Source organism: Colletes latitarsis, chromosome 10 (assembly GCF_051014445.1).
Source record: "Colletes latitarsis isolate SP2378_abdomen chromosome 10, iyColLati1, whole genome shotgun sequence".
NCBI lineage: Eukaryota > Metazoa > Arthropoda > Insecta > Hymenoptera > Colletidae > Colletes > Colletes latitarsis.
In genome coordinates, this window is record NC_135143.1 from 18,219,560 (window position 1) to 18,241,192 (window position 21,633).

Here is a 21,633-nt window from a genome sequence, read left to right on the forward strand (position 1 = left end):
GCGCTCCTTGGTTCTCGAATGATTAAAAACCTAACCTTTGTTATGGTTGCGCGTGCGTGTCACAGAACCATGCTTCGAGATGCCAATTTGTTAACGGACACACCGTCAAGCGGTATTAAATGTGTATTGGGGTAGAATTTTGAGACAGTGGTCGGATTCGTTTGTTTGACAGGATTAATACGCAAAGTGAGAGGATTCCGAACGATCATTTCTAAGATTTTTTTAATCATGGCTGGCATTGTACCATTATCTGGCAAATCTGGAAGAAAACAATGGACCCTGCATGGTAACATGAATCAATTTCACTTTCAACTTTTTTCGAAGACTCACAGTTTCCATTAACTTTCGCGATTCAACGAAACGCATTACGTGCCGGCTGTAACAAAACGAAGATAGTTGACGAACAATGAGAAATAATTCGTTCGATTTTCGAAATAATATTACGTACTGCATGAAATGTGTCAGTTAGCTGTTACGTTGTTTCACGAATGTAAATATTTAATGGTTGACAAATAGAAGAAGGAATGTTTAATATTACTTTTTCTTAATATTAGTAAAACATTGGTGCGTTTGAACCAATATTTATAATGAAATTTCAATATTTATAATGAGATTTAGGACTTTAAACCATATGTAATTTTAGATGGACCAAGTGGATCTCTTAGAAGATTACGATCTCAGTTGGCTGAAGATGGATGCCCAGAGTCTCAAGTAGTGTTAGCTAAACAACTTTTGGAAGAAAGATGCGGTACGGTACAAATTTTTAATGCATTCTTACGTGTCCTGTTAAACAGTATATATTATACATGGATCTTATATTTAGATCTGGATGTTGACAAGGAAGAAAATGCAAAGTTGGGTGTATATTGGCTTACAAAAGCTTCGGAGCAGGGTAACTTGGAAGCAACAGATATTCTTAGGAAATGCTTAGCTACTGGTCGTGGTATCACAGAACATAATTACTTTGATGTAAAGAGTTGCCTTGATATGACTCAAGATGAGAAACTGGCTAGAAAAGCAGCAAGGGAAATGTTTACTAGGTATAAGAAATTAAATTATATAAATTACTACTTGTATATGTACTTGGATTAGCTTGTATATATATCTGCAATTATTTATCCAACAGTCTCTCGAATGGAGAAGATTTTATCACAACAGAGCAGCTACAAAGACGAATGAGAGATTTAGCATCAAATTTGTCTAATGACGTAAGTTGTTCTCGCTCAAATAATCTCGTGCGCAATAATCCTAGAAAAAATGGAAACGATATTTCAAGCAACAACTTCCCCAAGAACGGGCTTCCCGATGACTCGACGTCCAAAAAAGACGAGGAAAAGGAAAACGATGTCCATAGTGAGCAAACATTTATTTTACCAATATTTCGTTTCGGTCGAAAGTATTTAATTGCTTGACGTTATACGTTACGTTTACAGATTGGGTGCATCATCAGGGAGAAAAAATTTCAGAAGCAGCCCTGGTCTCTGCTGCAGCTAGTTACGCTCGTGGGATGCTTCCAATAGTTTCGCACGCATTGTGCATGGTAGACTCGTCACAAATGGCATTGGATACAGTACCATTGTTACAAAGGCCTCTCGTTCATCCCCTCGCATCGTTGAAACGTCTTTACATTTGGTTGATAGAAACGTTAGGTCAAAGAGGAATGTCAATTAGAAGAATTCTTTTCACATCGAATATACATATATTATTATTGCTCTTACTGTATTCGTTATTAGGCACAGAAAACATCATACTCTTCGTACCGATGGCTCTATACTATTTGTCTTTCGTCGTAATGGTTATCGCCACTTTTCAAATATTACAACGAAAACGCGAGTTCAATAATTTTCGCGTCTGGTCGGGTCTGTTCCTCAGTTATTCGGGTGGTAATTTAAATCCCGAAGAAGCAGAATATCAGTACTGTTGCAATAATCTGAAACCTTACGGTCATTTTTTTCTCGCCTTGCTTGTGAATCTAATGACCTATCCGATCATAGCTCATCAATGGACACCTCAGTCAGAGTTCACTATTATCGCGGTTGCTTTAACGTTGGTGACGCTCATGAATTTTTTGTGGAAAGAGTCCTCCAAATTCCCGGACTTTTTAGCTCTGTTTAGTTTTGGTGTTCACGTTCTCGCAAAGTATCCGTACGAAATGGATATAGTGGTTGCTCAGGGATGGCGATTCTTGGACATAAGAGTGCCAACGTTTGCTTCGTACGTTGTTGGCAACGGTATAGAATTTTGTTTAAATTTCCGTGCGGTTTTCTATCTTTTGATCCCAGCGGTTTTCGCAAAAATGGCCGCCCAGGATAATTGGCGGGGAACTTATCAAACCCTGATACCTCATTGTGTCACTTTAAGTTGGTGGCAAATAGCAATCTTTAGTTCGCAAGGTGCAACCTGGTATGGCTTGATTAGGGGTGCTTTAGCGTTAGTCGGTATGGTACTATTTTTGCCGCTCGCGGGGTTGGCGTCAATTATCTTGCCGATCGTGGCTGCTGCTAAATATTTGTCGGAAAGCGACCTAGCAATGAGAGTGGCCGTAACTGCGTTGCTCGGAGGGACACCGTTTCTTGCTTCCTGGTACATAAGGAAAACTAGAATTCCCAAGTTCAATTGGATCATCACCGTTATCCAAGTAAGTGCATCACGGAGAAAACTGGGTTTATACAATTTTCATTCATTTACGTTACAGTTGTTTATGGGCATTGGCGCTGGTATGTTTTTATCCTGGCCAATGATCATGGAATACAAACAAGAACCTAACACGTACGAAGTTATATCCACGCTCTCGTGGGAACAGTACCAAAATCATTGCCACCAACCTGCGTGGGAACAATTATCGTCCAAAGCGCAAGTACAGGTTCAGTGCGCAGATTTGGAGGGAATACTGGTTTCATGGGAAGGTTATGTGACAAATATTAAATTAAGATCAATAAAGAACAACATCGCGGTGATATTTAACAAATTACCTGACAGTATTAGAAACGTGATTAGCTGTATGTACGGCGAACCGTATTTAAACAATTGCAATACGGCCGACGAGTTACGGCAGAAGAATTGCAAACATTTCGCGAACATTCAGAAACGAAGGAACAAGTGTCACTTTCCCGCTTGGAATTACTACGAGTTTGAGATTTCGGTAAAGATGAAAAGCGGTATGTGGGGGAACAACGCGGAAGTTGTGCTCGTAACAGATCATTCTTTCGCCAATTTTAGTTTGAATATGTATCCGGGGGACAAAATTTGGTTTTCTGGCATGCTTTTGAACGATGGTTTGAAGGAGGAATCTTTGCTAGGTGGTTCCGAGCCACACATCGAATTAGAGGAAATCGGTTGCATCGCGTGTCACTCTAATCAGTTAAAATCTTACAGACGTTATAAATATCATATAACGTTGAGTTCAATTTTAAGCGACCTCTGTCTGGGCGTAAAAACAGTTTTGAATTTTTTGTTAAATCCTATAGTGATGTTCAAATAATCGTAACTTACGTGTTCGTGCAATCTGTAAGATGTGCCGAATCGAAATGTTTGTTTCAGAACGTTGAGATAGAATTGTTTGCATCGAGATATAAATTTCGATGGTATCTTGGAATTTTATTTCGACCTACTTGAAATTCTTTAGAGTATGTCTGTCGCAAGATATCATCGTGTAATAGACTTCGTAAGAAAAGAGACGAAATACAAACAGAAATAGATAGAAGTAAATATGCTATGTGGGAAAAAAAGAAGTTAGAAGAATGATATTATCGTTTTTAATAGAGAAGTTATTAGTAGATTTGTTATGATTAAATTAGAAATTATTCTCGTTTAGATATCGAAGTAAATATTCCTAAAGAAATACTTTTTTAATTGATGTACACGTGTACGTAAGTCTATATAGAAAAATACAGGCATATTTTGATGTTATTAACGCCTCAGGCATTAGAATTTCAGCGAAAACTCGTAAAATATCTCTACGTCAAAGTACACTTATATATATGTATATTTTAAGATCGACATATTTTCGTAAGTATTACTGCCGGTAATAGAGACAAATGCGCTTAATATTTTTCTATTCCGTTTTCGGAAAATCAAAGCAGGTGGAACCTCTTTGACTTTATTTTAACACAACAATAAAATATTAACACAGTTTTTGTAATGCTAAATTTTAACGAGAAACATCATTCGCATCTAAATAACAAAGTAGATTCACGTTTAAGAACAATGTGTCTACAACGAATGTGATGCGAGTACCTATAGTGTCGATGTTCAGTTTCTTCGAACTTAACGTTACATCTTTTAACCGTTCACATAGATTTATGAAACTCGATGGAATTACGGGACTATAATGTAGTCGTTGAAATATCTTTACTCTTGTAAATGTCATGAATATTACATGTATTTATAGAAGTAGTAAAGATATGTGTACACATATGATGTGTAGGAGTCAAAGGTTGCTATTAAATTGATGTTAAGTGTCTAGACATTGAAAACATAAACAATTAAAAAAGAGTCTTGTAACTGTCTAGTTAGGATACTGAAGACAGTTATGCTACATGTCATATCAGGACAATAGTAAAAGACGTATAGACGAGATAAAAGACAAATATAGATGTGCCTTGATGTTTTTTGTTTATTATTTATAATAAAATATATTTTAAAAAGTAAAATTACTGTTAGACTGAATACTTTGTTAAGATATTATCTTGTGAATTGTAGGCGATGAAAATTTTCCTAAATTCTTTTTTTCAAAATTATTTTTATAAGAAACAAAAAGGGAATTAATATTTTTACACAATTTAATACATATTTATTTTGTATTTGGCAACAAATGACGTACATTATTTTCACAAATGACAACATTACGTTTCTTAACAAGACAATTGTTTATTTATAGATTTTGGTTCCCTTTATCTTAGTTTTTGTATAAAAAAGGTTGTACAGTATGAAATCACTCTACAACTATTCCATATTGATAACGTTTCGTTTGTTTATGTACAAATATAAAATCTACATCAATAAAGTCTTTTTCAATCATATTGGATCCATGTATGTAATAAGTCAAAATGAGACAGAATGTTCTCTCATAGAAATCGATTATCGTTTTTGAAAAGTTCGTTTTTCAAATCGGATATCCTATCCACGCGTGATGTTTCATTGAAGTATTGCTAAATATTGCAAGTTCCAAACTTACTATGAATAACTTATATATCTACTCCTTGCTCTTAGAATTAATTCGTCGCGATCACCGTTGCATTTCTCGATTTAAACTGATTCGTATGAAAGTGGTTTATGCATGATAAATCAGTTCCTGATTATTAATTTGCCTATTGCAAAAATATGAACACTGTGTGTCAGAACGGCGTTTAGCTCTTATGTGAATAATTCAACAATATACATTTACTGACCTTAAGTCTACAAGTTTCATTGCAGCAACGTAAGAGCATGAATACTTTGGTAAAGAAACTCTGTACTATGCGCGACAAACATCATTAGGGCCAGAGTAGTAATAGTATAATTCGACACGTCTTATAACTGCTGCAACAATTTATACATTATTGTGATCTTTTAATTATATCTGTAGAAAATATTTTGCCAAAGTAGTTCTCCAGAAACGGAAATAGTGATTGATACAATTAACCATTATTTTCTATACTAATAACCAAAGAAACAGTCTTATGAACACTTTACAACTACAACTTATTTCATAGAAAGAACATCCGATATAAACGATAAATTGGAAAGTAGAATAGTTCGTAATGTACCGCGATTTAGTAAAACCGTTTCCGACTGTTCTCCTGATGTCTTTGATACCACATAATGGCTACTACGACGCAGGCTATGATTGCGAGCACACCCACGAGCATTAGGAAGAAAAACATTATTCTGCTTACCGCAGATTGCTTTGGATCGTTTACATGTTCTGCAAAGAGAAATTTGTATAATTATCATAACGAAGGGAAGAATATTTTCTGAAACAGCTATCGTTCGTTATTTATTATTTTACCTCGTGGAGCTTCATAAAACGCAGCCGAGGGTAAAATGTTAGATCTATCTTCCTGATCTTTCGGCTAAAATTTAATGCAATACATTATAGCGAGCAATATCGTATTAAAAGGACTTTAGAATATTTAGAGGCGGCGCTTACGTCATCCGGTAGATCTAACTCGAACAAACGTATCGATAATATATCGTGATTATCTGACAAATCTCCCGTTGTTGCAGATATTCCAAAGTAATAGCCAGTGGGAAGTTTTATATCTTTTACAGAGAAACATTCCTTCCAGGCAGCTTTGTTCGCAAAGTCTGTAGAAACTGTAGCAAAAGAAATCCATTAGAAAATTTCGATAATTTTTATTGTGTACTCTATATTTGCTAAATTGCTCATCTATGCTCTCTATAAATTCTATGCTTATTGTAAATAAAAATATTAAAGTAATCAAACAGCAATTTAACGAAATATAATATTTATAAAACCCAAAATTTTACACGCTCGTATTTCATGCGAGTTGTGTAAGTTCATGATAAGTATATTATGAATATTCGTACAGAATACTACACAAAAAAGGAGGAACAGAAAGATGATAAATAATGAATGATAAGATGAGAAATACCACTTGTCGAAGTGGAGGCACTCCATGATGTAAGCCAGGAGGCCTCGGGGTAAGACCTTACTGTAATGTGAATTTATAGAATACCACACAGAATGATATGAATACATGGAAAATAATTTCGAGCATCTTTCATCTAGTTGAGAGACATTACATATACACACATTAAATACATATTTAACACCCTTACTTTATACAACAAACATCAGCCAACATTGAATTACTATTATTAACACGTTGCGTGCCGGAGATGTGTAAATACGCTATCAATAGATTGCTCTCTAACCAGAGGTCGTAATTTTAGTTTAATTCACTTATCTTAATGTTCTTTTAAACTTATTTGTTTTATTCTATCTCTCTGTTAGACTTGTTTATCAATGACTTTAAAAAGTTTTCTCATTTTATCGCGTCTATTTAAACGAAAGAATCGTGATTTCATTCAGTTCTTATTAGAGTGTTATTTAAATAATTTAAACTATACAGTTCAAAGTAAAAGAATAAATAATAATAGTTTCATATGCCGATGATAGCGACGACGATCTATTTTCGTATAATTTGTTCTGTACATTTTTAGGTAGCCATATGAAATTTTAGGACTAGAACACTTTCTATAAACATACTGACGTGCTAGCGTGATACTTCGTCCGTAAGAAGCGGGAATTAAGTAACTGCGACATCGGACAGTATTGTGTTAAGAAATATCGGATGTACAGTAAAATTTTTCTCATGCTCCAAAATTTATATTTCGAATTTATCTACGCTTACCGGTTAATGTATCTCTTTCGTATCGTATGGCAATATGAGTATCATGTTCTAAGTTCCTAAATTTTGCTTCACAGCCTGCAAGTTGGGTATGGGTTCCATCACGGTCGTGATCATAATGCAATGAACCATTATTGACCATAGCAGAAATATAAGGATGTTGATGCTGTAAATTTCAAACTGCTTATTTCAATTTTGTCAGTTTTACACTGTAGCATAACTGCAGTATATCACTGTCGTGTAACTTATACATTATTCTATATTATACGTACATTATGTGGGCCATTGTGATTACTATAGGTGTCTAAAATGATAGCTAATCCTTGGAAATAGTCTTTATTTCCAAATACAGGGCCTGTTTGCATTCTTTCCTTTGCATACCAGATGACAAAACCATCACCAAATAAATCTGTTCCTTTCCCATGAACTTTGAAATGGACTTGGAGCTCCCAATTCCTTACTTGGCATGGCTAAATAAACAGAACAAAGAAGTATAGTTCTGATGAATCTTTACCCAGCATAATATCATTTCAGGCTCAAAGAAAATGGTTTGACGAACAAATACTCACATAAGAATTCCATATGGCACCTTGTTTACTTTGTAAGTCTGGTGTTAATCTTATATAGTTATTTGTTACCATTGTACTACCAAAGAAGTCCCAGTAAGGAACAGTCATTCCAGATCCTATATACAAAGAAATACATAATTTTGTAGCTAATAAGTTAGCTAATATGAAATTTTATTACTAATTTCTTATTTATGTAGTAGTTAAAATTTTTCCATATATAAGACACAAAGAACGAAGTAACTGTATTTTTTGTAAAAGTAACCTTCAACTCGTATCATTATAACATATAGCTATGTATTTTGATCGTACAATATAGCGCATAATAATTTAATTTAAATTACAAAGGACACAGCGTTTTATGCTATGCAACGTAAGTTCCGTAAAACAATCCAAAATTCACGAACCTTGATACGGTCTAATCAAAGAATGTTCTCGTTTCATATAGTCTTTCGTATTCCATTCTGCGACTACTAACTGCGAAACACTTGTAACCAATATGAAAGACAATATCACATTCATTTTAACTATTTTATACGAATACAATTACGTCAATTTCTAAGACTAAATTTTAAATTGACCTCCCCAGACCATTACAAAGCGTAATACACGAAACTTATTACCGGAATGACTCCAGTAGAATCACAAATCACAACTCACATTTGATCGCACTATCTTTAACACTGAAATTAGCTAGTCATTACAGCGAGCAATCTAGCCAGCAGTAGAATACAAATGTTCCTACAAAGCAGAGATGCCAGACGGAGCACCGGGTACACTGGGGACACTTTATTCCACTTTCTCACAGTATGCCAGACCAGAGATGCAGCAGAGATGCCAGATTCAGCACCCGGTGCCGTACTCACACATACCAGATTACGCGTGCGTGAGCTCGTAGAGTTTCGGAAAGTCGACAAAGATAAACTGACACATGCCCTCTTTCTCGATTATTCCGAAGCTGCCCGAAGTAATTTCGGACCGCCTCGTGGGAGTCGAGAGAGAAAGGCTCGCATTTGCCTTCTCGCTCTTAACAACTGAAATCCGACCTCCCGTCTACGGCATACAATTCGGAATCTCGACTGCCCAGGTATTTTTACTTGCCTTTCCTAGAGTTCATTACTGAACTCTGCAAATTACTCCTGGTTTCTATTTGCCTCAGATGACCTCTGATGACCAGTGCTGACAAAAGTACAGAACTCCCGACAACTTTTTACACCATACAGCGACTGTTACTGACTGCTCCTGATTACTGCTTGCCTCTGCTGGACTCTGCTGACCATCGCTTATATTTCCGACAACCTATAACGATTACTACTGACTTCTGCTAACCTCTGTCGGTCTTTGCTGATCTCTGTCAGCGTGTGCTTGTCTCTGCTGAACTTTCTAGGCCTCTGCCGAACGCTACTGACCACTACAGGTATTTCTGATAATGTATAACGATTAATACTTACTACTGCATGCTCCTACAAGTCTCTGCTTGCCTTTGCAGGTTTCTGCTTGCCTGTGCATGCCTTTGCTGGCCTCTGTTGAACACTGCTGACCACCCCTGATGCTTCTGACATCGTATAACAATTACTACATGCTATTGTTCGCCCCTGCTGATCTCTGCTTGCCACTGCATGCCCCTGCTCGTCTCTGCTGACCGCTGCTGACCACCTCTGATGCTTCTGACAACATATAACGCTTACTACTTGCTACTATTCGCCCCTGGTGATCTCTGCTTGCCACTGCTGGCTTCTGCTGACCACCCCTGATGCTTCTGGCAACGTATAACGATTACAACTTGCTACTGCTTGCCCCTGCTAGTCTCTGCTGACCGCTGCTGACCACTCCTGATACTTCTGGCAACGTATAACGATTACAACTTGCTACTGCTTGCCCCTTCTAGTCTCTGCATGCCTCTGCGTCCCTCTGCATGCCTCTGCATCCCTCTGCATGCCTCTACATCCCTCTGCTGACCTCTGCTGGCCCCTGCTGACCACGCTGACCTTTGTTAACAACTTCTAACATGATGTACATGTATTAAAACTTTGTATAATGTAAATCTATGACAATAAATGATATAATTTCAAAGAATTCTATGTGTTCTCGTCACTTTTACCTTTCTTTTCCTCTCCCCATTGTTCCCTTAGTTATAAGAAACCGTTTTTCTACTTAAAACTGGAATTCCAAAGTGCCCGGAACGTTTTCTGAAATGCCAGTGACCTTGACCCACTTTCGAAACTGGGTCAAGGCCATCCGGATTTTCAAAGCGCCCGGAATTTTTCTAAAATTCAAATGGCCTTGACCCACTTTCGAAATTGGGTCAAGGCCAAATCCGGATTCTCAAAGCACCCGGAATTTTTCTAAAATTCGAATGGCCTTGACCCAATTTCGAAATTGGGTCAAGGCCATCCGGATTTCTAAAGCGCCCGGGATTTTTCTAAGATTCGAATGGCCTTGACCCACTTTCGAAATTGGGTCAAGGCCAAATCCGGATTCTCAAAGCGCCCGGAATTTTTCTAAGATTCGAATGGCCTTGACCCACTTTCGAAACTGGGCCAAGGTCAAGGTCAAATTCGGATTTCCAAAGTTCCCGGAACATTTCTAAAATGCTGGTGAACTTGCGAAGAAGGTGGTACGCATCTTATAGGTAAGAGAATGATTTGGAGAGGAAAAGGACGGTAAAAAATGATGAGAACACATAGAATACTTTGAAATTATATTATTTATTGTCATAGATTCACGTTATACAAAACTTTAATACATATAAACATATTATATTATATTATATCATGTCACAAGTTGTCAGCAACGGTCTGCAGTGGTCAGCGATGGTCAGCTGACGTCGGGAGATGTTGGCAGAGGCCAGCTTAGGTCGGGAGATGCTGGCAGAAGTCAGCAGAGGAAGGCAGTAGTCAGTAGTAATCGTTGTACGTCGCCAGAAATATAAACGGTGGTCAGCAGTGGTCAGCAGCGGTCAGCAGAGGCCAGCTTAGGCCAGGAGACGCTGGCAGAGGTTAACAGAGGAAGGCAGGAGTCGTAGTAATCGTTGTACGTTGCCAGAAATATAAGCGGTGGTCAGCAGAGGCCAGCAGTGGCAAGCAGAGATCAGCAGGGGTGAACAGTAGCATGTAGTAATTGTTATACAATGTCAGAAGCATCAGGGGTGGTCGGCAGTGATCAGCAGAGGCCAGCAAAGGCATGCACAGGCAAGCAGAAACCTGCAAAGGCAAGCAGAGACTTGTAGGGGCATGCAGTAGTAAGTATTAATCGTTATACATTATCAGAAATACCTGCAGTGGTCAGTAGCGTTCGGCAGAGGCCAGGAAAGTTCAGCAGAGACAAGCACACGCTGACAGAGATCAGCAAAGACCAACAGAGGTTAGCAGAAGTCAGTAGTAATCGTTATAGGTTGTCGGAAATATAAGCGATGGTCAGCAGAGGCCAGCAGTGGCAAGCAGAGATCAGCAGGGGCGAACAGTAGCATGTAGTAATTGTTATACGATGTCAGAAGCATCAGGTGTGGTCAGCAGTGTTCAACAGAGGCCAGCAAAGGCATGCACAGGCAAGCAGAAACCTGCAAAGGCAAGCAGAGACTTGTAGGGGCATGCAGTAGTAAGTATTAATCGTTATACATTATCAGAAATACCTGCAGTGGTCAGTAATGTTCGGCAGAGGCCTGGAAAGTTCAGCAGAGACAAGCACACGCTGACAGAGATCAGCAAAGACCAACAGAGGTTAGCAGAAGTCAGTAGTAATCGTTATAGGTTGTCGGAAATATAAGCGATGGTCAGCAGAGTCCAGCAGAGGCAAGCAGTAATCAGGAGCAGTCAGTAACAGTCGCTGTATGGTGTAAAAAGTTGTCGGGAGTTCTGTACTTTTGTCAGCACTGGTCATCAGAGGTCATCTGAGGCAAATAGAAACCAGGAGTAATTTGCAGAGTTCAGTAATGAACTCTAGGAAAGGCAAGTAAAAATATCTGGGCAGTCGAAATTCCGAATTGTATGCCGTTGACGGGAAGTCGGATTTCAGTTGTTAAGAACGAGAAGGCAAACGTGAGCCTGCCTCTCTTAACTCCCGTGAGACGTGTCCACGGTGCACTCGGCGCTTCGTCTGGCATCTCTGGTTTATACCAGAGATGACAGATCACGCGTATGTACGTGAGTTTGTAGTGTTTCGGAAAGTCGACAAAGGTAAACTTACTGCTCTCCTTCAAGAGTCTCTCAGAGATACCAGAAAGGTATCGAAGGTGCTCTCTCACACTATGCCAGATCACGCGTACGTGAGCTTGTGGAGTTTCGGAAAGTCGACAAAGGCAAACTGATGCATGCCCTCTTTCTCGATTCTCCGAAGTTGCCCGAAGTAATTTCGGACCGCCTCGTGCGAGTCGAGTGAGCCGCCCAAGTTTTTCGTGGAATAGTTTGTTATTTTTAACGATAGATGGCGCTTATTTTTCGACCTGAAACCCTCTGGTGCTAAAAAGCCCAAGCTTGTTGAGAAATCCATCTAGCGAGGAAGATACGAACTATTTCACGACAATCTTCGGCGTTTTAATACCAGAGGGCCTGATGTCGATAAATAAGCGCCATCTAACTTTGAAGGTAACGAACTATTCCACGACAAACTTGGGCGGTTTAGCACCAGAGGGTTTGAGGTCGAAAATAAGCGCCATCTATCGTTGAAAATAACGAACTATTCCACGACAAACTTGGGCGGCTCTCTCGACTCGCGAGTCAATTCATGTTTTGATCTATCATTTACTGAACCTACAGTATGTTCCTAGGCAGAGACGCGATAGACCAATGAGATCATGGGGATATATTACTAGAGTTCGCCTTATCGTTTAATAGACAATAGGACCACACTCATAGAAAAAATATTAGTATGCTACGCAGCGTCCATTAATTTTAAATTGCTCGCTTAGACGAGGTACAGTAATGTCATCTAGTGTTTTAGAGGGACAAAGAAGAAACTTTTACGTGGGACATTTTTTTTAGTTAACTATGGCTAAGGTTCCCGCCAATCAGCTTGCACGTCCAACTGCATTGCTAGTCGTACATCCAAACGCGCTTTTACATTTCACCACATGGACAAGTTTTTTGTCGTTCGGTGAAGTGACATACGTGCGTCGGTGAAACGCGTCGCGACGGCAGCGCCCCGGTGCATTCGCGTCCGTTCTCGCATTGTTTGTCATCAACGGAATTTACCGCTACTACGGCGAGTGCGAAACAGTGTGCCGGCTGCGCAAGTGTGCATGTACGATATACCGCACGGCGTTGACACTTTCCGCGGATGCGTATCTTCGTCAAATCGGTTACGTAAAAATCTATATCCAATTAAAAAGCTTTGTTCGATACGTGCCCGTAATTACAAACCAATTTGTACGGGTTTGTCGAGCGTCCCGTTCGTTCCGACGGCATCTCGACGCGTGCGGTTACGATTCCAAAGAATCGAGAAGCGACGCGCATTAATGGCGTTCTGAGAGTTCCTCGTAGCATCGCTAGGATCTCCGATCGCGTCGTTGCAACGATTCGTTCGTGCTCGTTGTACTTATATTTCTGTTTTATCGTCGTCGGTGTTGCGCGGAATGTCGTGAGTGATTCGCAACGAAACGGGAAACGGAATTATACGTATATAAATAGAAAGAGATCGAGTATATCGATAGACGTAAAGACGGAAGTAAGGTGCAGATAAATTTACTCGATCCGCCGTAGGAAAACTGTGCAGACCGGTGGCTTGTTCGGGTTTACGCGGGGGGCGGCGAGCATTCGTACGGTTAAAGAGAAAGGGCGTGGAAAGAGTAATACGAGAGTTAACGTAGAGGCAGGGCAAGGCGTACGTAAACGTGCGCTAAACACCATGGGTAAGACGCCAAAGAAGGCGGCCCCTGGGGGCGATGAGAGGAATTTGTACAATCGGAGACTGCTCGAAGCAACGACCGCGACGTCGAATGCTTCTGAAACGAACTTGCACAAGAGAGAACGCGAATACAAGCGTCCGAACAGGTTTGTAAAACCAAATCAGCCCAAACGAAACCCGGCAAGTTTATCCAGAGTTACTCCGTTCGGTTGTTAGTTTTTTCTCACTCTTGATCGCGCGTTTCCGTGCGTTCGTGCGAACCGACGCGGTGCCGCTCGGATTATCTGTTATTACGATCGCGTTCGCGATCCTTTCTTTTTCACTGAAATATATTCGCGGATAAAGCGGGGCAAATGTCACACGCTTTCGGCGGAAGATAACCACGAAGATCTCGGACCTATCAGTAGATATCGAGACGCTTCGTCTTCTGTTATAATTACGTTTAAACGTTTCGCGTATACATCCGAGAGAGCGGCTAATACTCGTGGAACGAACGATTCAGATCGAATGGGCAAGCGTGAAATAACGTGCAAATATTTGGAAAGGTGTAGACGAGAAACTTTGGATTAGCTGTTACGCCGAGCTTTTTTTTTTTTATTTTAAACTAGTACCTCTCATCACCTCCGGAATTTCTTACTCCGTGGAAATTAGCTAAAAATACGCGCGCAATTTCCTTTCGGCGATTGTCCAACACGTCTATGTTCTTGTTGCAGGTCTAAGTTGAGCACCCAACGAAAAAGAATACCAGCTAATCAGAGAAAAGTAAGCAAGAATTTTCTTATACTTTCTTATAAAACTGTAGAATCATTTCGTGCATCCGTTTAAATTAGAAGCTTTTCTCTACAATTATTTCCCTATCGAGTTACAAAACAACGTATCAATTACAGGGTATACTTCATACGCCGGCACAATTTCTGGTGAACTATAACAAGAAGCCGATCGGTAGACCACCTGGCAGTACCAAGAAAAAAAAGCTGGCAGTCTCCAACAAAAGCGAGGAATCGAAGCCTGAAAATATGCAGCCAGAATCAGAGGAAGCAGAGGTTAAACTCGACGCGACTATGGAAAACGAAGATGAAAGGAAAGTCGTTTCCAAGGACAACGAGGAACCCGTCGACGAGCATGTTGATCACGCTACTTCCAAAGATACTCCGGATTCCAAAGAACCGGAGATCTCGACGAACCAAGAAACACCAGTAATGGAGGATGAAAAGCCCACAGAATCAGAGATATCGAAGGAGTCCAAGGAGGCAGAGAAGCACGAAGACTCCGACATCGTATTGAGTTTCGAGTCCGACGACTGTTTCCCGAAGGCACAAGAGGAAAAGTCGAACGACGTAGACTCGAAGGAGTACAGCAAAGAGGAATGTCATTTCGAGCAACCGGAATCGAAGAACGATACCCAAGAGAAGGAGGACGTGCAGAGCGAGTCCCAAACCGACACGGAGAGCTACTCGGTGGACATTTTGGAGTCCACGACGTCAGAGTTGTCCGAAGTGTCCGAGGCCGCGACGCAGAACGAAGCTCACAAAGAAAAGGAGAAAGAGGAGGAGACTAACGAGAAGGACGTATCGTTTGTTTCGTACGATCCCTCCATAATGCTGAAGGACGTGCAGATCAAGCTGAACGATTGCATGAAAGACAACTCGAAGTTGTTCGAGACGAATAGCTCGGAATACGACTCGCTGTCTCAGGCGTCGAAGGAGTCGTCCTTCGGCAAAACGCTGAGGAGCATTTCCGGCAGGCGTTCGCTGAACCGAATGCGTTACGTCACGTTACGCGACGAACACAGGTACTCGCCGAACGACTCGCTGTTCGTGAATACCTCGAGCGTGTCGTTGCTTCCGAACGAGTCAGAGGACTTCAAGATCTTACGCTACAGTACAGGCCTGTCGGACATTGTCTCCACCTCCAACGGCAGCTCCACAGAGAGAAAACGGAAGTTCGAATCCGACGACTGGAGTTCCACGAAGAAACCAAAAACAGAGTCCGACAACAGTTTATTGAACACCTCGATCAGCATTTTGAAAGGACTGCGCAGACCTATTCAAGTATCCACTTCGCGATCGGAACTGAAATTTCAGACCAACAAAGTGGACCTTACGGACGAGGATAGCAACGCGTCGGTGAACGAAGGCGCTGCAAAGAAATGGTGTATCATTATGTAAATTAAACGGTTTTATATATATATATAAATATATATATATATAAAATATATGCATATATACATATATGTGTAGAATTTTTATACAAGCGTTACTATGTCGTTGACTGTAAAATCTGGACCACGTTTTTCTTCGATACAGCACTGAAGTTCGTTTCTTCGTTCACCCGACGACGACCACCTTATCCTTCGCACGACTTTGTTGTCTCGAATTCCTCGAGTTGTACACGCTGTAGCGTTCCTATTCTTTGGAACGTGCTTTTCTTAATCGGGGCGTTTCCGATTTCACTCGCGAGACGCATATACAGGGTGTCCCGTAACGGGTGGTACAAGCGAGTATGGAATGATTCTACGTGAAAAATTGAATCGAAAATGTAGAATAAAATTTTTTTATTAACAGATTAACAGATTTCCAGAATTCGTCTGATTTATGAACTGTTGGAAGTGATGTCCACGTTGTTGCAAACATAACTGTGCTCTCATTACTAAATCGCATCGAACGTTTTCTAATGTGTTGTTGTGCAATTTTAATTGTTCAACGCTCGTCATGCCATCACTGTACACAATCACTGAAGCTAAATCAAGTACACGTGCACTCGACAAATATTCAAATTTATTTTTTTCGAAAATAAAGAGTCGTATGAAAAAATTTTATTCTATATTTTCGATTCAATTTTTCACGTAGAATCACCCTCTGCTCGCTTGTACCCCACCGGTTACGGGGCACCCTGTATACAAACTGTACTTCGTGCAATTTCACACGACAGAGGCTCATTTACAAAAAGACATCGCGGTCGTAAGAATTAAACTTTTAAGCCTTGACTATATATATATAAATATATATACATATATGTATTACTGTATTACGTCTTATACTTGTCATTAATACTCGAAGTATGTTTTATACGAATGACAGAATGTAATTATAGAAAAGAGCGTAAACGGTAGAAGCCTAGAGAGTTTTCAATTATGGTATCCAATCGATTCGTCGATATACTATATTTTTTCAAAAAATACGCAACCATTTCTGGCGTGTCTTTTTTTTCCACGAAGAATCGACTGACTTTTGATAAGTAACTGATTTGTTTTAGCTTATCAGTAGAGAAATAAATTGCTTCCCTTTGATTCGCGTGTTGCAAGGAATCATTATACTTTTTTTTTTTTCGCGTTAGAAAATATACACGTATTTTTCGTAATCTCGATATGTACCGTACGCATCTTAGGATACTTTTGTAACGCAGGAAAGGTAGGTTTATTGTTTCGGCAAGCAAGGTAACGAGAAATCGAGGGTATTGTAAAGAGTTTTCTATTTACCCTCACCGTAGAGCTTGTTTATCGTTTCGCAAATATCTCCGTACAGGTAAAGTTTTGCAATAACATTTTCATTAGTTATTTATAATAGGATAAATTGTTACTAACTAGCTTTCATCTGTATTGATAGAACTCGCGAAATCGGCCGACGAAACGATAAAATTCACAGAATGAGACTGTTCAACGAGATCTCCAAGGAGTTCCTTTCGCCCATTGTAGTTTCTCGTTCAACTTACGGTAGCCATGACACACGAGACGCGTGAGATCACGGCTGATCGGTCAACACTATTTCGACCAGATTGGACGCGAATAAAAAAGTCGAAAAATAAGTTCAAGTTAAAATTCTAAACGACGTCACCGTTGGTAGAAATAGTGTTAAGTTGAACGTAAATACTCGACGCTCAACGGAATCGTATTACGCGTTCAAAAGTAGAAATCGACTCGATCGAAGTTGATTTCTCTCACGCGTGTAGTTCTATCAAACTTTACACTCCTTTTTCCTTTACTTTTCCCTTTATCGAAACGTATTTTTTGCGCTCTCTAAAAAAACTCTTGTTCGAGCCGGAAAGAGTATTTCGTATTTCCACGCGCGATTGTTGAATCTAATCGAGGCCGAGCGCTCGTACGCGCTTCACTTACTTTTATACTTGTTACGATTAAATAGAAGAGAGTTGAAACACGATGTATGAATAATGTATATAGAAAAATGAGATTTATAATAAATCTTGGAAATCCGAGACCAGTCGTTACGGTACTTTAACCTCGTCTGCTCGACTCGCATGAACGCTACGCGAAATAACTGACGTCGCGACGGTCAGTTACATCTAGATGCTATCTGGTCAAAGGACGGGCCTGTTGGATTGCCAATTAAGTTACATACCTCGCGAGCTTAGTGCTTGGCACGATCGGAATGCTCGGTGTTTGCATTCATACTGATGCTTCGTCATTGGCTCGTTAAGAACTGTCGCAGACCGAGTTAATTACTAGCATCCTGTTCGCGCGTCTCCGCAATTTACCTTTCACAAACTCGCTAAATCGATTAACAACGATTTTAAAAACTCTTTATATTTCAAATAAATTTACGTTCGACGCTCCAGCATATTTGCAACAGCGATTGGTTTATACGATACGAAATCTAAGATCAGCATTTTCCAAGGCGAGTATAATATCAGATGACTTATGGACGATAGTGTAAGTACACACGTGTCCACGGTCGGGTTTCAAGGGCCATTATCTGTTCTCCGAATCGACTTGTTGGCCGCTAAATTCGTAAATCCAAGAAGTATCGTTCAATAAAAACACGCTAGGTAATCTGGTTGTAATCTTTTTTGATGTAAGTATTGGAGGGCTCGAGAACGGATCGAATTGCTCCTAATCTATGACGAATCCAGACGGATTTCGAAACTCTTACGCAAGTTTACGCACACAAATCCATAAAACTTCTCACAAATTCTCGCCTTTAAAAATTTCACAGATTTTTAATTATAAATTGTTTTACATTTTTAGTGTTCCTAACTCGTTCACTATTGGAATAAATTGCATAAGAAAATTCATGCCGCGTCTCCATAAGGATATTAATTAGTACAAAAAGTTTCAATTTAACGCGTAGAGTCTTTAATAAAAAATTTCTAGATTCTCCCCATTCTTTGAGGTAACCAAGAGCAGCCAGCGTTAACGCGGAGTTATACTGCGAGGGTTTAATCTCGGTGGCTAAAGTTTAAGCAAGGATGATACCGTTTAAGGAACAAAATCATCCTTAATTGCTTCGCGCGGTTTCTGACTATACATTTATGCGCGACTCAGAATTACTGTATCCGCCAAAGGGGACGATTTACCATTGAATTTGAAGCGTTTCAACGATCTTATTACTCCCATAGAAGACTGTTGTATTCCTCTTAATAACACTTTATTAAACGCCGGAATACTAGGTTGTGTGGACTAACGGCGTAGATACTGAAATTTTTAGACGAAATTAAAAAATTTCAAATCATACTAAAAAAATTATATTTAGTTACAGAGGTCGATTACAAGCATTTTTGGCGAATAAACATACCCCGAAATTCTATCCACTTTCGAGGAAAAAATTCGAGAATATGTGAAATTTTTCGACAAAATTAAAAAAATTCAAATCGTTCTGGGAAAAATATTTTCGGTTGCGGGAGTCAATTACAACAATTTTTGGTGAATAGGCATACCCCCGAAATCCTACCCACTTTCTAGAAAAAAATTCAGTACTGGCAGAACTTTGAACGTTAATTTTGGCCACTAGAAAGGTTGGGGAGAGAAAAGGGCGAGACAATGAGAGCTTCCAAAAATGAGTCAGTGGTGAAGGTTCGGGTGTGAGTCAGGATAAACGATGAAATCACTAAGGAAAGGAATTTGAGACGTTTTGTAGTTTTGTATGAAAAGGATATGCGCGTCAACATGATGAGACATACTGGCATATAACAAGACACTTCATCGAAGGGGATTGTCTCCGCAGAGACGTCCACGTGAACCGGTTTACAACAATGATGGACGACGATGGAGAAGATCGTGGTACGCGAGTCTCGTCTTGGAAGTATTTGGGACGCGAATATGGACGAGTTTCGCCACCTGCCCACGTTCTTGACGTATCGACGTTCCCGGAACATCTGTGGCCACTCGTCGAGCGGAAACTTACACGATTCGTCCGTGATGTCGCGCAAAATTTCTTCGCCACCGCAGAGAAGCAACATCTGCGACGCGTGAAAGTTTCATCGACATGTTTTTGGGAACTCTTTCGGTCGAACATGACAGTTTGGTTCTCGGATCCGCGGTTAATATTTCACACGTGTCGTTAGAAACTTTTATTCTATCAATCAAAGTGGTGCACTTTGTTAGCAAAGTGTATCTCAATATCTGTAACTGTGTAAAAACCTACTTTTCCCTTTTGCAACAGCAGCTTAGCTAACGCTAGATTTGTTGATGTTACACGTTAAAATGCGGTTTACAAATAATACTCGTGAGTTCTGCAATTTTAAATCTAGCGTTAAGAAAGCTTTGCAATTTCTCTGTGCATTGAATAGGCTTAGTTTAGTTTAATATCGCAATGTTAGAGAATCGAATAGAGGTTGATATTTTGAATAAATATTTAAGAACCGCTGGATTATCGTAGGGTAATTTTATCTTGTGTAGGGAGCGTCTGGGTAAATAGGGCGAAACGCAAGATTTTTGATTTGCGAGCCACGCTTTTCCTCGTATTTCCTACTCTAATTCGCACGAACTTAATCTCGATCCGTCGAGATCCGGTGATTCTGAAAACAACTCGGATATCTCATCCGAGCGGTTTTAAAGAATCTCATCACGCCCGGCAGCGCTAAAACCCTATTTCGCGACGGTAAAGAGCGCGACGCGTTTCTGTTACATAAGACGGAGTATAAATGTAATTCCAGTTCCCCTTGGGAAATTCAAGACCGCGACGAGGCACGCGTGGAAATCGGAGCATCCAATGGCGTAGACGTCGTCGTCTCTCTGTATACGCAATCCTTTTCCAGACCTCGAGAACTCAACTGTCAGTTCTTTCAATTAGCTTGCTCGGTCTGCCATCCACGAGTCTTCTCCTGAAACTATTTTCGACGACTCGGTTTCCCTCGTTTGTTGAAACAGAGTATGCCCTCGAGCTCGATACTTAAACTAACGGTTCAGATATTTTTAACTTTGTAAATATTCGAATATTACATCAATTTTATTACACAAAGCTCGTGGATATTGTAAATGTCAAAATATCTTCGTATATTCCTTTATCCTTGAAAACTTTCATTGCAAACCATTCCTGAATTTATGGGAATTGAAGTTTCATTCGCGAAGACGTCTTTGCTAGAATTGCTTCAAAATATTGTCTGGATCGATTTCGAGTATCGTTTTCTCGGTGAAAAGACGCTCTTCGTAATCGTGTACTCCGGCGCAACCCGTGGACTTTGATAACAACCGAAATAAAGCACGTTATCATTCATGGTATTTTTCCAACAAAAGTAATATCAGTTAAAAATGTATTCAAAAGTCTTTCTTAAATTTTTGGCACTCATTCGTGACTGTTCCGTCCAACTGATACCATAATGTCTCGGCCATTGTATTGTTTTTCACCTCTTTCGAACAGCTTTCATTAAGCATAGTTATTATTATTATACGAGTAAAGACCTTTTACAAATAAATATAATAAGTGACATGAATTATAACCGTGTATTAATTTTTTTAGAAAAATTCTAAGGCAAGATGGCGATCAGCACAATTGTCCCTAAATGTCGTGGTGCGTGGCGTTAAATAAAAAATAGAGAACTTCCCAAGTATGATAGGTGGTGCATTAAGTTTAACGCGTTACAAAATTTCCAGAAGGTCAATACGGCTATTAAAAACCTTCGATACAGACGTCAGCTAT

The 21,633-nt window shown here is 39.8% G+C and overlaps 3 protein-coding genes across 3 annotated transcripts; 2 read left to right on the top strand and 1 right to left on the bottom strand.

The window, feature by feature from the left end:
* The first annotated feature begins 41 nt into the window (after nucleotides 1-41).
* Wfs1 (wolframin ER transmembrane glycoprotein wfs1) lies at nucleotides 42-4,417 on the top strand. The gene is made up of 6 exons (XM_076774964.1): nucleotides 42-286; nucleotides 644-748; nucleotides 824-1,040; nucleotides 1,127-1,353; nucleotides 1,434-2,638; nucleotides 2,696-4,417. The coding sequence occupies exons 1-6, from the start codon at nucleotides 229-231 to the stop codon at nucleotides 3,479-3,481; spliced, it is 2,598 nt and encodes an 865-aa protein (XP_076631079.1). The 5' UTR covers nucleotides 42-228; the 3' UTR covers nucleotides 3,482-4,417.
* A 352-nt stretch (nucleotides 4,418-4,769) lies between these two features.
* Nucleotides 4,770-8,618, bottom strand: LOC143346657 (vesicular integral-membrane protein VIP36). The gene is made up of 7 exons (XM_076774973.1): nucleotides 8,329-8,618; nucleotides 7,925-8,040; nucleotides 7,628-7,825; nucleotides 7,359-7,521; nucleotides 6,131-6,297; nucleotides 5,990-6,053; nucleotides 4,770-5,905 (listed from the first exon to the last, which is right to left on the bottom strand). The coding sequence occupies exons 1-7, from the start codon at nucleotides 8,441-8,443 to the stop codon at nucleotides 5,754-5,756; spliced, it is 975 nt and encodes a 324-aa protein (XP_076631088.1). The 5' UTR covers nucleotides 8,444-8,618; the 3' UTR covers nucleotides 4,770-5,753.
* Nucleotides 8,619-13,056: 4,438 nt separating this feature from the next.
* LOC143346654 (uncharacterized) lies at nucleotides 13,057-17,974 on the top strand. Its single transcript, XM_076774967.1, has 3 exons — nucleotides 13,057-13,908; nucleotides 14,476-14,524; nucleotides 14,650-17,974. Exons 1-3 carry the CDS (start codon nucleotides 13,763-13,765, stop codon nucleotides 15,928-15,930), a joined length of 1,476 nt encoding a protein of 491 aa, XP_076631082.1. The 5' UTR covers nucleotides 13,057-13,762; the 3' UTR covers nucleotides 15,931-17,974.
* The last annotated feature ends 3,659 nt before the right edge of the window (nucleotides 17,975-21,633 follow it).